At 38.8% G+C, this 15,628-nt stretch overlaps 1 protein-coding gene across 1 annotated transcript in view; it reads right to left on the reverse strand.

Annotated features, from left to right (window-relative positions):
• LOC114052310 (von Willebrand factor A domain-containing protein 3A-like) overlaps nucleotides 1-15,628 on the reverse strand; it is a 64,776-nt gene that overhangs the window by 23,403 nt on the left and 25,745 nt on the right. The window contains 10 exon segments of the mRNA XM_027874860.1: nucleotides 133-328; nucleotides 1,293-1,437; nucleotides 1,703-1,777; nucleotides 3,737-3,856; nucleotides 5,626-5,651; nucleotides 5,653-5,787; nucleotides 6,829-6,909; nucleotides 7,381-7,484; nucleotides 7,670-7,808; nucleotides 10,460-10,591. Coding sequence (XP_027730661.1) covers nucleotides 133-328; nucleotides 1,293-1,437; nucleotides 1,703-1,777; nucleotides 3,737-3,856; nucleotides 5,626-5,651; nucleotides 5,653-5,787; nucleotides 6,829-6,909; nucleotides 7,381-7,484; nucleotides 7,670-7,808; nucleotides 10,460-10,591 — 1,153 coding nt within the window.

A 15,628-nucleotide genomic window follows, 5' to 3' on the forward strand; every position in this document is an offset into this window, starting at 1 on the left:
ATTTGTAGTGCGTCACTGTTCTGGAGTGAAGCCACCACTCTGGTCAGGCACAGGTTATAGCCTAATTACCAATCAGTATAAAAGGCAGAGAATTGCTCCCAAAAGGAGAAAGCAGCCAAGACTTTCACTAACCTGTGTCACCAAACCAGTGGAATCTCCCATTAGAAGCACGAGTGACCTCCTTGTAAGCAGAGGCCGTGTCGGTCCTGTTGGCATAGCGGGCAGGGACTGTGCCATCCATCTCTAACTCGTTGATGTGGAACAGGCAAACGTGAATCCTCAGATCACAGCCACCACAGGTCTCGGCGACGTAGGCACTGACCATAGGCTGTGGGAAGATGAGTAACTGTAGGGGCTCACAGGCTTCAGGGTGCCTGAAGCTTGGACTTCAACATTCTGACTCCATCTTACTACAGACTAGGAAGGGAGATGGAATTGCTCTTGCCAGTTGATCAATAAGGGGTCAACACCTAAGTGGAAGAGAGGCTGGTGGGGCTTCCTAAAGACCCTCCTGTTCCTGGGAAGGGAGGAAGGATGCTTGGAGAAGACTCTACAAAGATTCAGATTAGATGGCCTCTCAAATGGAGATTCCTCAAGGATGGCATGAGGAAAGTCATATATATCCTAGAAAGAAATTCTAAATCACCCTGAAAAGATGGGAGGAGAAATAGAAGGAAAATACATTCTCTTCTTCCACTTTTGGAAAGTATCTCTCTGGGCAGACTGATCCAACAGCTGGCTTCATTTGTCTCTATACTCCTTCCCATTTAATTTCTTCTGCTTTCTGGACAATGGGGCAGGCTGACTTACAGCCTAGGGGCTCTGTTGTCCTGCCCTCTATTATAGTGATAACTGAACCAGGCCTGGAGCTGGATTGCTCCAGAAGAAGCAGGCAAGTTGACCTGGTCTGTGCATTACTCCCAGAAACCTGCAGAAGTTCCAGGAAACTAAATCTTTTCATTTTCCTTGTCTTTCTGCTTTCCCTTTTCATCCAGAAGATCAGAATTTCCACTGTATCAGGTGCAGTGGGGCATTCTTCTTTCAAGAACCTATTTAGACATTCGGTATTGAAAACTGCTTCTGAGGTTTCTTTGAAAGTCAGGCCTTATATTGTGTGTGAGATTTCCTTGTCTTAAATGCCACCAGTCTGGGGAGTTATATTCATTTATACAAATCCCTGATCATTTCAGGAGACGTTTATCACCATTTTGTAGTAGCCTCTAGAATGGCCTGTGGGTCAATCATCATTGACAAAAAAGTCCTGGAGAGTCTAAAGGACCCATCCTACATACCATTTCCTGATCAGGTACTCCACCAGTGAAGATGTAGATGCCTTGGGAACTGAACTTGTCTTTATCCTTAAAGTCCACTTCTATTGCCTTCCTCATAGCACTGAGGACATTTCTGCTGCCCTTGCAGTTCAAGGACAAGATCCAGCTAGAGGGATGAGGGGGAAAGGTCAGAATTCAGAGGGGTGTGTGGAGAGGATATGATTGTTAATGAGAAGCTGAGAGTAAAAATAGAAATTTGTGGGTGGAGGGAGGATGGAAAAGAGGGTCTGGGGAAGGTGACTTTCTGTTGTATGCCTGTCAGAGGATGAGAGAGATGGCCAGGCAAAGTTAGAGATTGCAAATAACAATGGCTCAAGCTTGAGCATCCTGAGGACAAATGAGGAGTAATATATCTTCCTCCTATCACCTACCGCCAGGCACTTTGCAAGTTGTCTTCGGTTAAGGGAACCATTTCGGGTCTCCAGCTTTCAACTATACTTCCAAACCTTCAAAGAGAATCATCGTCATCATTGCTGTCATTGTCACTATCAACATAATTACGATCACCATCCCCTCCCTTTATATTGTTATAAAGGGCTTTCCTATGTATTTGAGAAGTAGTGTTGCACAGTAGACAGTCACCCTTAGAGCCAGGGAGACCTGGAATCTGGTCCCAATTCTAACACATACTGACTCTTTGGCCCTGGGGCAAGTCACTGGACTTCTCAGGGCTCTGGACACTCGTGCTAAGACTATATGTTGCAGAGAAGGTGCTGAACTGCACTGGTAGAGGGAGTTTCCTTACCTGGGATCTCCTTTTAACAATGAAATCAGTCCTCAGCCCTTCCTAGATATTATCTCATACAATCTTTACAATAAACCCGGTGAGGTAGGCAGAACAGAAATTATTATCTCTATTTCATCTCTTGAGATTCTTGGGAAGCACACCAAAAGTTATTTGGGAAATAATATGTAGGTATCTATTTAAAATGATAGGGATAAAGATTGGACCAGTGATTTTATTGGCATAATAGAGAATTCCAGAGTGAAGAGACTCCTTCTTCCAACTCAGGTCAACACCTCTGCCACTTACAGTCATCTAAGATATGTCAGAGGAAGGATAGGAACACAGGTCTTTCTGGTTAGGAGGATGGTTTGATATCTTCTCTTTCATGCTGCCTTTCCAAATAGTTTTGGAGCATGTTTTATATTAAAGCAGGTTAATAGGGAAATAATATTAATAATAGCTAGCATTTATATAGCACCTACTACGTGCCAGGCACTGTACTAAGTGCTTTACAGATATCTCATTTGAATCTCACAGTAACCCTGGAAGGTAAGTCCAATTATTTCCCCCATTTTACAGCTGAGGAAACTGAGGAACAGAAAGGTTAAGTGATTTGCCCAAGATCATGCATCTAGTAAGTATCTGAATATGGATTTGAACTCCTCTTCCTGACTCTAGGCCCAGAACTCTATCCACTGTGCTATCTAGCTGCAATAACTGGTATAGAACAAGAAAAGAAAAGCGACTCCTACCACAGTTAAAAAATGTCCCTTTAATTGAACACACATGCATAGACACACGTTTTCCCAGAATAAAACTTGATTAACAAGGGAATAAGGGGGTCCAGCTAACTATTGTTGACCCATGAGTCAACTTTCCTGCTTTCGTAAATATAATAATTACACGTATTTGAACTTTTTTTTTTTTGGATACCTTGGTGTCTTAGAGTCATTCTATAGGACTCTAGCTGTAGAAGATATAGGAGATTGGACTGGTTATAAGCTGATCCTGGGACGTAGCCTAGGAACTGCTTTTTGGAAAAAATAAGTCTCTGACATAAGCTTAATTTTTTTTGTTATTTGTTTCATTCTTATTAAAGTAGAACGAACATAGTAAAAAATAGTTTCTCTATGATTTTTTTGGGGGGGAAGGTCTTAGCTGAATTCAACTCTTTAGCTGATTTAGTTGAGATTTTACTATGAGATTTTACTAAGACTGGTTAAAAGTAGGGTAACGTAGGAATTCAGATAACTGTTTGCAGTATTATGAGCTTTGAATATTTTCAATTTGAACTCATGGTCTGGAACAAATAATCCTATGAAGCAAGGCAAGTGTGAACCTTAGAGTTCATCTGTCTTTTTTTTTTTTTTTTTTAAATATCGCAGCATAGGAGTCATCAGAACAAACCCGGCCATGGGATTTGGTTACATTTTATCCTGGTTGATCAAGTGGTGTGTTTTGGGGCCACCTATCACCATTGCCTCAATGGACTCCTACAACCACTTAATTATTCAAAGCTAAAAAAACGAGATCATCCAAATCAGATAAAGCGATAGCCATCAAATGACGTTAAGTTCCTTTAATATCTATCACTATCCTCATCTTGCTGCTAGCAACCTCTCTTTGTACAAACTCCCTCCCAATAAATATAACCCCACTCTCATCATCAGAAGCTTACGCAATGATGTTGAAGCAATCCTTGTTTGACAATTGTTCCTCAAGCAGAAGTCTTAAGGAATGTTGGATATGAATAATGTACATGGAATTGGTCACTGAGATATCCACCAGTATAACCACCCTAAAAAGAAACACAACCTTTAAAAGGAGAACTGAATCTCTCAGCTAATGTTTATTTTGTTCCATTTTACTATTTAAAGTTTTTTCCAGGGGGAATTTCATGAGCTGAGCTCAGCACTATCCAAAATCTGTACAATTTGAAGCCAATAAAGGTATGGCTAGAATACTAGAGAAAGTGGCCTGAGAAGGGTGGATCATTTCTTCCTCCAGAAGTCTCAAAATATGGAATATTTTGACAGGGATAGTTAGAGCATGGTCATATCCCAAGGCATGGAAATGAGTAAACTGACCTCCATTTCCTTAGTTCAAAGCTGTAGGAGTCAATGATCCTGCAACTAAAAATCATTGTGGGGGAAATAATAATGATAAAAATTGCAGTGGGAGAGTGAGTTCGAAGGGTAAAAACTACCTGAGAGTTGGATTTGTTTCTCAATGGGTGTAGCGTTATTGTCATAAAAGCAAACAGAACCAAGCAGTGTCAGGAGGCTGGTTGGTTGGGTGGAAGGGAATGGGGACTTGCTTAGATCAGAGCTGAAGGGGGAGTGACTCATGGAAGTTTGCCATGACATGATCTTTGTGCCATGCAAGCAAACAAACAAACAAACAAAACAAAACAAAAAAAAAAAAACTTGCGCCTGGTCAGAGCTTACTGGGCCTTTGGGGTGGATACTGTGAAACATCTATACTTTCACTCTCCAGGAGCCCCTTCATTATCATATTAATGAAATGTTAATAGGGGCTTTGACATCACATAAGTTCCTATCCGGCAGTGAGAGGCCTCATTGAGCTTGCATGGTCTTGGGAAAGTCCCTAGACCAGAGAGGGGTGAGGCTGACTGTTCAGCATATGGGGGAAAGGGCTCAGCATATGGGGGAAGGGATTGCTTACACAGTATATGGGGAAAGGGCTCAGTATATGGGGGAAGGGGTTGCTTTCTCAGTATTTGGGGAAAGGATAAGGAAAAGCTTAAGACCTTGCTGCTCCTACTCCAAAAATAATAGTTAGCATTTATAAGGTGTGTTGAGGTTTGCAAAAACACTTTGCAAATGTTATCCCATTGTATCATAACAATTCTGCGAGGTAGGTGCTATTATTATTTCTATTTTACAGATGAGGAAACTGAGGCAGACAAACATCAAGGGAGAAAAGAGGATGTATCATGAGCTGGAGAAGGCAATTTATGACATTAATATATACACATTTCTTTTCTTTTTTCCCCCAACTTTCCCTTCTTCTACTTAGCTACACCTCTTTTTTTTTTCTTTTTCACATTTCCCCCCTCTTTCTCCTCCCTTGACTAGACCTTAGGACTAGTGTTCTCTATGGAAGAGTACTTACCCTTACTGTTGATTCTCAGGACTAGAGAAGTTTCCTATCCTCGTTCTAAATCAGGGATTCTTGACTTCTTGTGTGTCACTTGTGTCAGTTCTTTCCCTCGTACAAGTTCACGGACTCCTGAATCTATCTACGAACTCCAGGTTAAGAACCCCTGATAAAGGTGTTGTTCTTGTTTGGTCACTTCAGTTATGTCTGACTCTCTGTGACCCCATTTGGGGTTTTCTTGGCAAGTATACTCCAGTTCATTTTACAGATGAGGAAACTGAGGCACACAGGCTTAAGTGATTTGCCCAGGGTCACACAACTGGCAAGTATCTGAGGCTGAATGTGAACTCAGGTCCTTCTGACTCCTGGCCTGATGCTCTAGCCATTGCAGCACCCAGCTGCCCTATGATAATACCATCACTAATGAAGAGTTTAATGAAAATTCACCATGTATGAAGTGCTGTGTAACAGAAAACATAATGAAGGAGACAGGGAACCACATAGGAGAAAATACCTTTTTTCACAGACTGTGCCCCAGATTCTCCTGCTGGAGATGGAAAGCCACTCAATCCGCCTCTCGAACATCCGTATGGCATTGCTGAGCTGCTTCTACAAACCCCCAGGTCAGACAGACTCAATGAACAAATGTTTCCCAAGGAAGGCAAACTAAGGGATCTGGGAGGAGGGGTAAGTATTGTGGTAAAGTCAGGGGACTCCTCTGTTCAGGTTCCAGGTATTGTGCTAATGGTTTCACAATAATAATTATAAGAACAATAACAACAATAATAATAAATCCCATCGGGGAGGGGAAGGGAATAAATATTAGATGGCCCAGCGGATAGAGTGCTGGCTCTGGAGTCAGGAAGACCTGAATTCAAATCAGACCTCAGACAATTACTAGCTAAATAACTTTGATCAAGTTATTTAATCTCTATTTGCCTCAGTTTCCTCATCTGTAAAAATGGTGATAATAATATTGCCCACCTTCCAGGGTTGTTGTGAGGATCAAATGCAATAATAATTGTAAAATGCTTAGCCCAGTGCTGGTACATAGTAGGCACTATATAAATAATAGCTATTACTACTACTACTACTACTACTACTACCACTACTACTACTACTATTATTATTACTACTACTACTACTACCACTACTACCACTCCCACTCCCACTAATAACACTACCACTACTACCACTACCACTATCCCTACCACCACCACCACCACCACCACTACCACTACTACTATTACCATTATATAGCACCTACTATGTACCAGACACTTTACAAATATTATCCTCACAACAACCCTGAAAGATAGGTGCTTTTATTTTCTCCATTTTATAGATGAGGAAACTGAGGCAGACAAACGATAAATAACTTGCCCGGTGTCATATGGCCAGTAAATGTCCAAGGCTCATTTTAACTCAAGTCTTCCTGACTCTAGACCCAGTGTTCTATGCATTTTGCCACCTACATGGGAAAAGTTGGGTAAGTTGGCCTTGAATTAAAAAAAAGACAGATAAAGTCAATGGGGAAACTTTTTTATTTCCTCTTATGTCTGCCTTCTCCCACTCTTCCTACTCTGTGTGTGTGTGTGTGTGTGTGTGTGTGTGTGTTTGTGTAGATCAGGCCAAAAGCCAATCACTAACCTGATAGTCATACAGATGGGGTGGGTCCACATGGATATTCTTCATGGTTCCATCATGCCATTCAAACTGCATCATTGCTTTCTGCATACAGGGGAACAGTATAGGGAAATGGGGTCAAATCTTACTTGTGCACTGGCCTCTTGGTATCATGGTAAGAAGGGGGAAAATGAATTACAACCACATTTAAGGTTATAGCAACCGCCACCATGTCCTCACCTTCCTTGGGAGACAGGTTGATAAAATGTATAACATCTAGCTACCAAAAAGAGTGCTCTTTTCAGATGCTTTTCTACATGTTGAAGGAACAAACAGTGAGATGGAGCACACCATCCTCTATAAAAAAGGTTTGTTAGATTTAGAGTTGGAAGGAAAATTAGAGGCCGTCTTAGTCTAATTCTCATCTTTTACAGGTGAAGAAACTGAGGCACAAAGAGTTTAAATGATTTATCCAAGGTCACACATATAGTGAGAAGCAGAGTCAAGATTTGAACCCATACTCTGTACCAGATGCAGTATTATTTCCATTAATACATCCTGAGTGTCTTGAATTACCTCATGGAGAGTTGAAGCTACTGTTTTCTGGAAACTGGGCACAAATTCTTCCATAGGAGAGAATGCATTAGGAGCCAAAATTTGGTAAAGGCTTAACTTCTTGGCTGTAAAGACAATAAAGTTCAGGATACACACACACATGCATATGTATGTATGTATGTATGTGTATGTATGTGTATATATGTATATTTATGCATATATTTATATGTGTGTGTATGTGTGTGTGTATTTTTAACAAGACCTAATGGGTAGTATTTAGTTATTTGTGTCCACTCCCTGAAGAAAATACCTTTCAATCCATTGGTCTTCAGCCAGTCTGCAGAGGTTCTGGTCAAGAAGTTTGGGATTTTAATTTTGAGAGGGCCCTCATGCTTTGGAGGCTTGGGTAAGAAGCTGGATATAGGCAATTTTGTAAACTCTGTAGAAATCTAAATTGAGCATAAAAATATCATAGAGTCAAACAATTTTAGAGTTAGGAAATACTTTAAAAATCCAAGCGTCCTCAGCCATTAGATTGGTATCTACCAGTAGACCTAGAAATCTTATTTGGTAAATCTCTAAGCTAACCACAAGTATCCCAGCCTTCTCCACTTCACCTTTCCCAGGGACTGCTAGAATTACCAATGAGAATTCTGTCTAATACAGTCATCACTCCCCATTTCCCTAGCCTACACAATAACTTTATTGTGAGTACTTTCTTTACTCTCTTCCCCACCAACATTGATATTTATGTTGGAAAATGTACATGCATGAGAAAGAAACATAAAGTCGTGCTCATTTACTATGTTCTTTTAAAAAAATCAATTTCAAAATTAAAATCTTATAAATAAAAATATTTATTTTATAAAATTTCAATTTTATTAAAATTTATTTAAAATTCAATTTATTATTATTCAGTTTTGTGATTCCAAATTCTCTCCCTTCCTTTTCCCTTACCCATTGAAAAGGCAAGAAAAGTCAAATTTATTACAAATATGTATAGTCAGGCAAGACAAATTTCTACATTAGCTATGTTCCAGAAAGAAAAAAAAAATGAAAGGCAGAGAAAGGAAAAAAATATGCCACATTCTGCACTCTGAGTCCATCAGCTGTCTAACTAAAGTTGAAAGCATGTTTTATCATAAGTCCTTGGAATTGTGATGGGTCATTGTGTTGATCAGAGTTACTAAGTCTTTCAAAGTTGAATCTCTTTAAAATATTATGTTACTATATAAATTGTTCTGGTTCAGTTCACTTCACTCTATCAGTTCATACAAGTCTTCATCATTTCTTACAGCACAATAGTATTTCATTATATTCTTATATCATAACTTGTTCAGCCATTCCCCAATTTGATATGTCTCCTTAGTTTCCATTTTTTGCCATCACAAAAAGAGCTGTATAAATATTTTTGTACATATGGGTTTTCTTTCTCTTTCTTTGATCTCTTTGGGGTGTAGATCGAGTATTGTTGGGTCAAAGGATATGTACAGTTTAATAACTTTTTGAGCATAGTTCCAAATTACTTTCCAGAATGGTTGGGTCAGTTTGCAGCTCTATTTTCTCACATCCCTTCCAACATTTGCCATTTTATTTTTTTTTTGTTTTCTTTTGTTATGCTCTTTGTATCATGGTAAAATGTGGATGAATGTGTTATAACCACTTTTTTTTTTTTTTGCATAGGCAGTTGGGGTTAAGTGACTTGCCCAAGGTCACACAACTAGTAAGTGTCAAGTGTTTGGTCTGAGGCCGGATTTGAACTCAGGTCCTCCTGACTTCAGGGCTGTAGCTCTATCCACTGAGCCACCTAGCTGCCCCTGTTATAACCACTTCTAAGGTTAGAACATGTACCACCATGATTCCAACCTTCTTGGAATCAGCAGCAAAGAGGGGAGGAGGAAACTTCTGGTCCAGACCCTTCATTTTGAAGATAAGGTAGCTGACAATCAAAGAGAGTAACAGACTTGACTATGAACACATAGTACAAAGTCAAGATTGAAACCTAAGTTTCTGGTCCAGTGCTATTTTACCCCCTGCCATGCTATATTAAAAATGCCTTTGTTCACTTATGCTCTAGTATTTTTGTTGTTCAGTTGTGTCCTATTCTTTGTGACCCCATTTGGGATTTTCTTGACAAAGATACTGGAGTGGTTTGCCATTTCCTTCTCCAGCTCATTTTACAGATGAGGAAACTGAGGCAAACAGAGTGAAGTGACTTGCTCAGGGTCACACAGCTAGTAAGTGTCTGAGGCCAGATTTGAACTCAGGAAGATGACTTTTCCTGTCTTCAGGTCTGGTACTCTATCCACTATGCCACCTAGCTGCCCCAAATACACCAGAATACTGGGTGAATAATATATGTATTCATTCTTAATCTTACTTTGTTAATAACTGTGTTTTCTGTTAAGCCAAAATGACATGCACTATTTATTGTGCCCATTAATATGAAATGAAGAAAAAGAAAGAGGGCTTTTGAAGCTCTACCTAACATTAGGCTCTAGTAAACAACTAACTTAAGTTGTTTCCAAGTTCACATTAATTATACCCACAAAGCACTGGGATTGTTCTAATTGAGGCAGGAGAATAGAAGCATTATCTTCAAGGCATCTCATAGTCACATGAAACCTCCTTCCATGGAAGTCATGAGGGGAACAGAGAACACCTGCAGTTCTCTCCTTATGGAAGTGAAAATGACCAAAAGTGGTGAAAACCATTTTTGTCTTCCCTGGGGCACATCGAAGAGGGAAAATGAAGAGAAAGTAAAAGAATCAGGCTTGATTGTTTTGGTTGATGAAGGCTGATTTTGTTTCCATGGGAACCAGATTCAGAAAGCTTTGGGTACATGTCAGATGGCAAGGACTTTGGATTTTTCAACTTTGGGTATATAAACTACCCATTGGGAGCAATCCTTTTAGTCTGGCCTTCCTTTCTGTAGACATTTAGATAAGACTCAAAAAGCAAAATAATTTTTCAGAGGCTCTCTGCATATTCCTTCTGGGTAAAATGTCCCATGACATGCCAAAAGCTTCCTTGGCAAACGCTGAACATGTATGTCAACAAAAAGGTATAGAAATTTAGGTCAGGGAGGCTCAGTACTTACTTCTCGTGCCATGTTGGTGAATGCTTCACAAGTCCTGCTCTGGTACATCTCTTTGATGGTGTTGAGAATATTCTTAGCCTTCTGAATCTCTTTAAGGAGCTTAACTACATCACTGTTGGCAGAATTCTGATCCTAAGCAGGAGTAAACCAAAAAATTTGGATTGAAGGTAAATGTTATGGCTGGCCAATGTTCACTGAAGGAATGAACAATTAGCAAATGACTAAATGTGAATTATACTCCTTGTGTTTTTACTTCTATTCCTGAAGTTCTGTTAGTTAAAGTAATGCCTTAGGCAAGGTATTACTACAGAAAAGTGCTGACTGAACTTGGTTCCCCAGTGTGAAATGTGACATTCAAACACACCTGTAAAATCCAAACACATTTATTAATGGACACCAGTAACTGGTCATCAAAGCATGAAACTGTAATCTAAGCAATTAACTATTTTACAAAATGAACTATTAATTCTTTAAATTTGAATAGAGGGTAATGCATAAATTTGTTAATTGTTCTTCTTTGGTGTTGGAATTGATAACATTTGATCTTTGTTATATAAATGTCATTGTAATAATTAGTTCAACATTGTTATTCTCTCATCTATAGGTTTCATATGTATTAATTCTGGGAAGCTTATAGACCTTTATATCTTACAGGGTATACTTATCGTAGTGCTAGTATTAAACTATGTTGTCATAGGATCACAGAATTGAACAGAATCTCAGGGGTGGAAGAGACCTTAGTAGCCTTTTTTTTTTTTTTTTTGGCTAGGCAATGGGGTTAAGTGACTTGCCCAGGGTCACACAGCTAACAAGTGTTATGTGTCTGAGGCTGGATTTTCAGTAGCCTTTTTTTAAAAAATAATTTAAAAAAACTTTTTCCAGTTACATGTAAAGACAATTTTTAACATTCATTAAAAATTTTTTTGAGTTCCAAATTTTCTCCTTCCATTTCCTCACCCCTCACTAAAATGGTAAGCAATTTGATGTAGGTTATATACGTACCATCATGTAAGACATATTTTTATATTAGTCATGTTGTGAGAGAAGAAACAGATGAAAAGGAAAAAAAAACATGAAAAAAATAAAGTGAAAATAGTATGCATTGATCTGCATTTAGACTATGTCAGTTCTTCCTCTGGATGTGGAATTTTCATCATCAGTCTTTTGGAATTACCTTGGATTATTGTATATTGCTGAGAACTGAGTTATTCATTGTTGATCTTTGCATAATATTGCTGTTACTGTGAACAATGTTCTCCTAGTTTTGCTCACTTTACTTTGCATCAGTTCATATAAGTCTTTCCAGGTCTTTCTGAATTCAGCCTGCTCATCATTTCTTTTTGTTTTTTCATGATGTGAAGAAGAATTAGAACTAATGATAGGAACCATGAGATAGAAAAAACAAAACAAAACAACAAAAGAAAAGGAGAGCAAATAGTATGCTTCTATCAGCATTTAGACTCCATAGTTCTTTCTCAGGAAGTAGATAGCATTTTCCATCATGACTCTTTTAGAGTTGTCTTAGATCCTTGCATTGCTGAGAAGAGCTAAGTCTATCAAAGTCAGTCACTGCACAATGTGGTTGTTACTGTGTACAATGTTCTCCTGGTTCTGCTCATTTTACTTAGCATCAGTTCATGCAAATCTTTCCAGTTTTTTCTGAAGTCCTCCTGCGCATCATTTCTTATAGCACAATAATATTCCATTATATTCATATACCACAACTTGTTCAGCCATTCCCCAATTGATGGTCATCCCCTCGATTTCCATTCTTTGCCACCACAAAAGAGCTGCTATATATATTTTTGTACATGTGGGTCCCGTTTGTATGATCTCTTTGGGATACAGACCTAGAAGTGGTATTGCTGGGCCAAAGGGTATGCACAATTTTATAGCATAGTTCCAAATTGCTCTCCAGAATGGTTGAATCAGTTCACAACTTCACCAACAATACATTAGTGTTCCAGAATTCCCACATTTCTTCTAACATTTTTCATTTTCCTGTTTTGTCATGTTAGCCAATCTGATGAGTATGATGTGGTACCTCAGTGTCGTTTTGATTTGCATTTCTCTAATCAATAGTGATTTAGCTGCTCATCATTTCTTATAGCATAATAGTATTCTATTACATTTATATACCACAATTTGTTCAGCCATTTCCCAGTTGATGGGCATCCCCTCAATTTCCAATTCTTTGCCACTACAAAAGAGCTGCTATAAATATTTTTCTACATGTAGGTCTTTTTCCTTTTTTAATGATCTCTTTGGGATACAGAACTAGCAATGGTATTGCTGGATCAAAATGTATGCACAGTTTGAGTGCCCTTTGGGCGTAACTCTAAATTACTCTCCAGAATGGTTGGATCAGTTCACAACTCCACCAAAAATGCATTAGTATTCCCATTTTCCCACATCCTCTTCAACATTTATCATTTTTCTTTTTTGTCATATTGGCCAATCTGATAGGTGTGAGGTGGTAACTCAGAGTTGTTTTAATTTTAATTTCTCTAATCAATAGTAATTTAGAGCATTTTTTCATATGACTATAGATAACTTTGATTTCTTCCTCTGAAAATTGACTATTGATATCTTTTGACCATTTATCAGTTCGGGTATGGCCTGTATTCTTATCAATTTGACTCAGTTCTCTATATATTTGAGAAATGAGGCCTTTATCAAAGACACCTTTCTGTTTTGCCCCTAATCTTGGTTGCATTGGTTTTGTTTGTGCAAACTCTTTTTAATTTAATACAATAAAAATTATCCATTTTGCTTTCCATAATGCTCTCTCTCTCTCTCATTTGGTCAAAAATCCTTCCCTTCTCTATAGATCTGACATATAAACTATTCCTTATTCTCCTAATTTACTTATGGTACTACCATTTTTGTCTAAATCATGTACCTATTTTGACCTTATCTTGGTATACAGTGTAAGATCTTGGTCTATTAACTACTCTTCAATTGATTTTCATATGGCATGAACCTGAGACCTTCTAATAGCCTGATTATCCTTAGTGGTCTCCAGTTTATCAATATCCTTCCTAAAATATGATGCCTAGAATTGAACACAATAATTCAGATATGGTCTGACTGGAAAAGAGTACAGAGATACTATCACATCCCTAGTCTTAGATATTACATTTCTCTTAAAAATGGAACCTAAAAGTTTGCATTCGATTTTCTTTTCTTTTTACTATTACATAACACTATTGACTTATATAGAACCCACAGTCCACTAAGACCTTTCTTTTTTTTTCAATTTGCTGGATCCTGAAGATGATTTCCCAGGGGGCCAATTTGAGGAATTCAACTATATCTCTTGTTCCTCTGTGGAAGAATTTTGGAAGGATAGGGCCTATTATAGATGCAGAAAAAGTTTTGACAAAAATATAGTACTCCTTTATGTTAAAAATATTAAAAAGCACTGGAATAAATGGATGATTTCTTAATGTTATAAATAGTATCTATCTAAATAAAATCTAAAATCTAAATCAAATAGTATTATCTCAAGAAATGTAGAAACAGTAGCTAGGTGGCATCATGAATAGAATGGCAGACCTGGAGTCAGGAAAACTCATCTTCCTGAGTTCAAATCTGGCCTCAGACACTTACTAGCTGTGTGACCCTGGGCAAGCCACTTCACTGTCTTTGCCTCAGTTTCCTCATCTGTAAAATGAGTTGGAGAAGGAAATGGCAAACCACTCCAGTATCTTTGTCAGGAAAACCCCAAAAGGGGTCATGAAGAGTCAGAAATGACAGAAAAACAACCACAGAAACAGTAAAGGTCTTTCTAATTTGAGGAGGCTGTTCATTGTCACTACTAATATTTGATATAGTTTCAGAAATACTGGCTAAAGAAATGACAAGAAAAAGAAATTGAGGCAAGAAGCATAGGCAAAGGGGAAACAAAATAGGAGGCTATTAAATTAGTCTAGGTGAGAAAAAATGAGGGCCTAAGTTTGGGCAGAAGCAGTGAGAATGGAAGGAGGGATGACTAAAAGAGATATTTTAGAGGTGGGCTTTCTATGACTTGGCAATTGGTTGGATGTTTGGAGGTGAGGGAAGACTCAAAGATGACTAACAGTAAGAGTATGGGTGGCTGGGAGTACAGTGATTCTATCAACAGAAATAGAGAAATTATGGGGGAGGGAGGGAGTGACAAGGAGTTTAGTTTTATCTATTCTGAGTTTCAGATGCTATTGGCACATTTAGTTGAAGATATTCAGCAGGTAGCTAGAAATATGGTTCTGGAGATCAGGGAGAAAATGAGAGTAGAGATATAAATTAGGGATCCACCTACATAGATAGTTATCTTCACTCCAAACCATTTTCTTGCCCTACCTATACACTAGACCCTCCTTACTAGAGGCCTTGCTCTGGGGGACTTAACCCTTTTCACTTCATCTCCTTTTTTAGGGTCTGGACTGTCTTGATGAGTGAGTGTTTCACCTGACCCACTATATCTAGGCAGCCCCAGTCAGGCTCCACTTTATATCCTGTATATCTTTCTTGCACTATGCTCTGCTGCCATGCATTTACCCGATCCCCTCTTTCCAGCTCTAGAACCCTAATCAAATCCATGTTGCCCTTGCTCCTATAAAAAGTTTTGCAGTTTATTCCCCTATAATGGCTCTACTCACCATTTCTATACCATTCTTCCCATAGACTGTGTAATTGTGGGAGAGCACACTCCAGGTTTATAGGAGGAATGCTTTGTAGTTACCTGGGGTACAGTCTCCCACAAATACACACATAAATCATGGGAAGAATGGGCTCAAACTAAAATGCAGGTAGAAAGGATCATGTGTAGAACAAATGTGTGGCAAAGGCAACTCATAACTCCTGGTCCTGCAGGGCCTGGAGGCCCTTTCTCTTGGTCCAGCACCTCTTGGTTTCATTGTCTCTGCTAGAGAGGTTCTTCATCTGAGATTGCAGAGGCTGATCCTTTCCACAGCTCAATTCTCAACTGCCAGGATTAGCTTTCTTTTGAGTCCACAGTAGGCTCTCTTTTGTGCTGCCAGGGATCACACTCTTTGAAGATCTTTCCTCCTTGAGTGACTGCTTCTGTGAAGCATGGTCTGTCTGGAGTCTGTCTGTATATCTGTTCCATCAATTGTGTCTGAAGTTCTCTTGGACTGACAAACTCACAAACTGTGTGGTGGCATGTCT

This window comes from Vombatus ursinus, unplaced genomic scaffold (assembly GCF_900497805.2).
Source record: "Vombatus ursinus unplaced genomic scaffold, bare-nosed wombat genome assembly UNPS02014807.1, whole genome shotgun sequence".
Classification (NCBI taxonomy): domain Eukaryota; kingdom Metazoa; phylum Chordata; class Mammalia; order Diprotodontia; family Vombatidae; genus Vombatus; species Vombatus ursinus.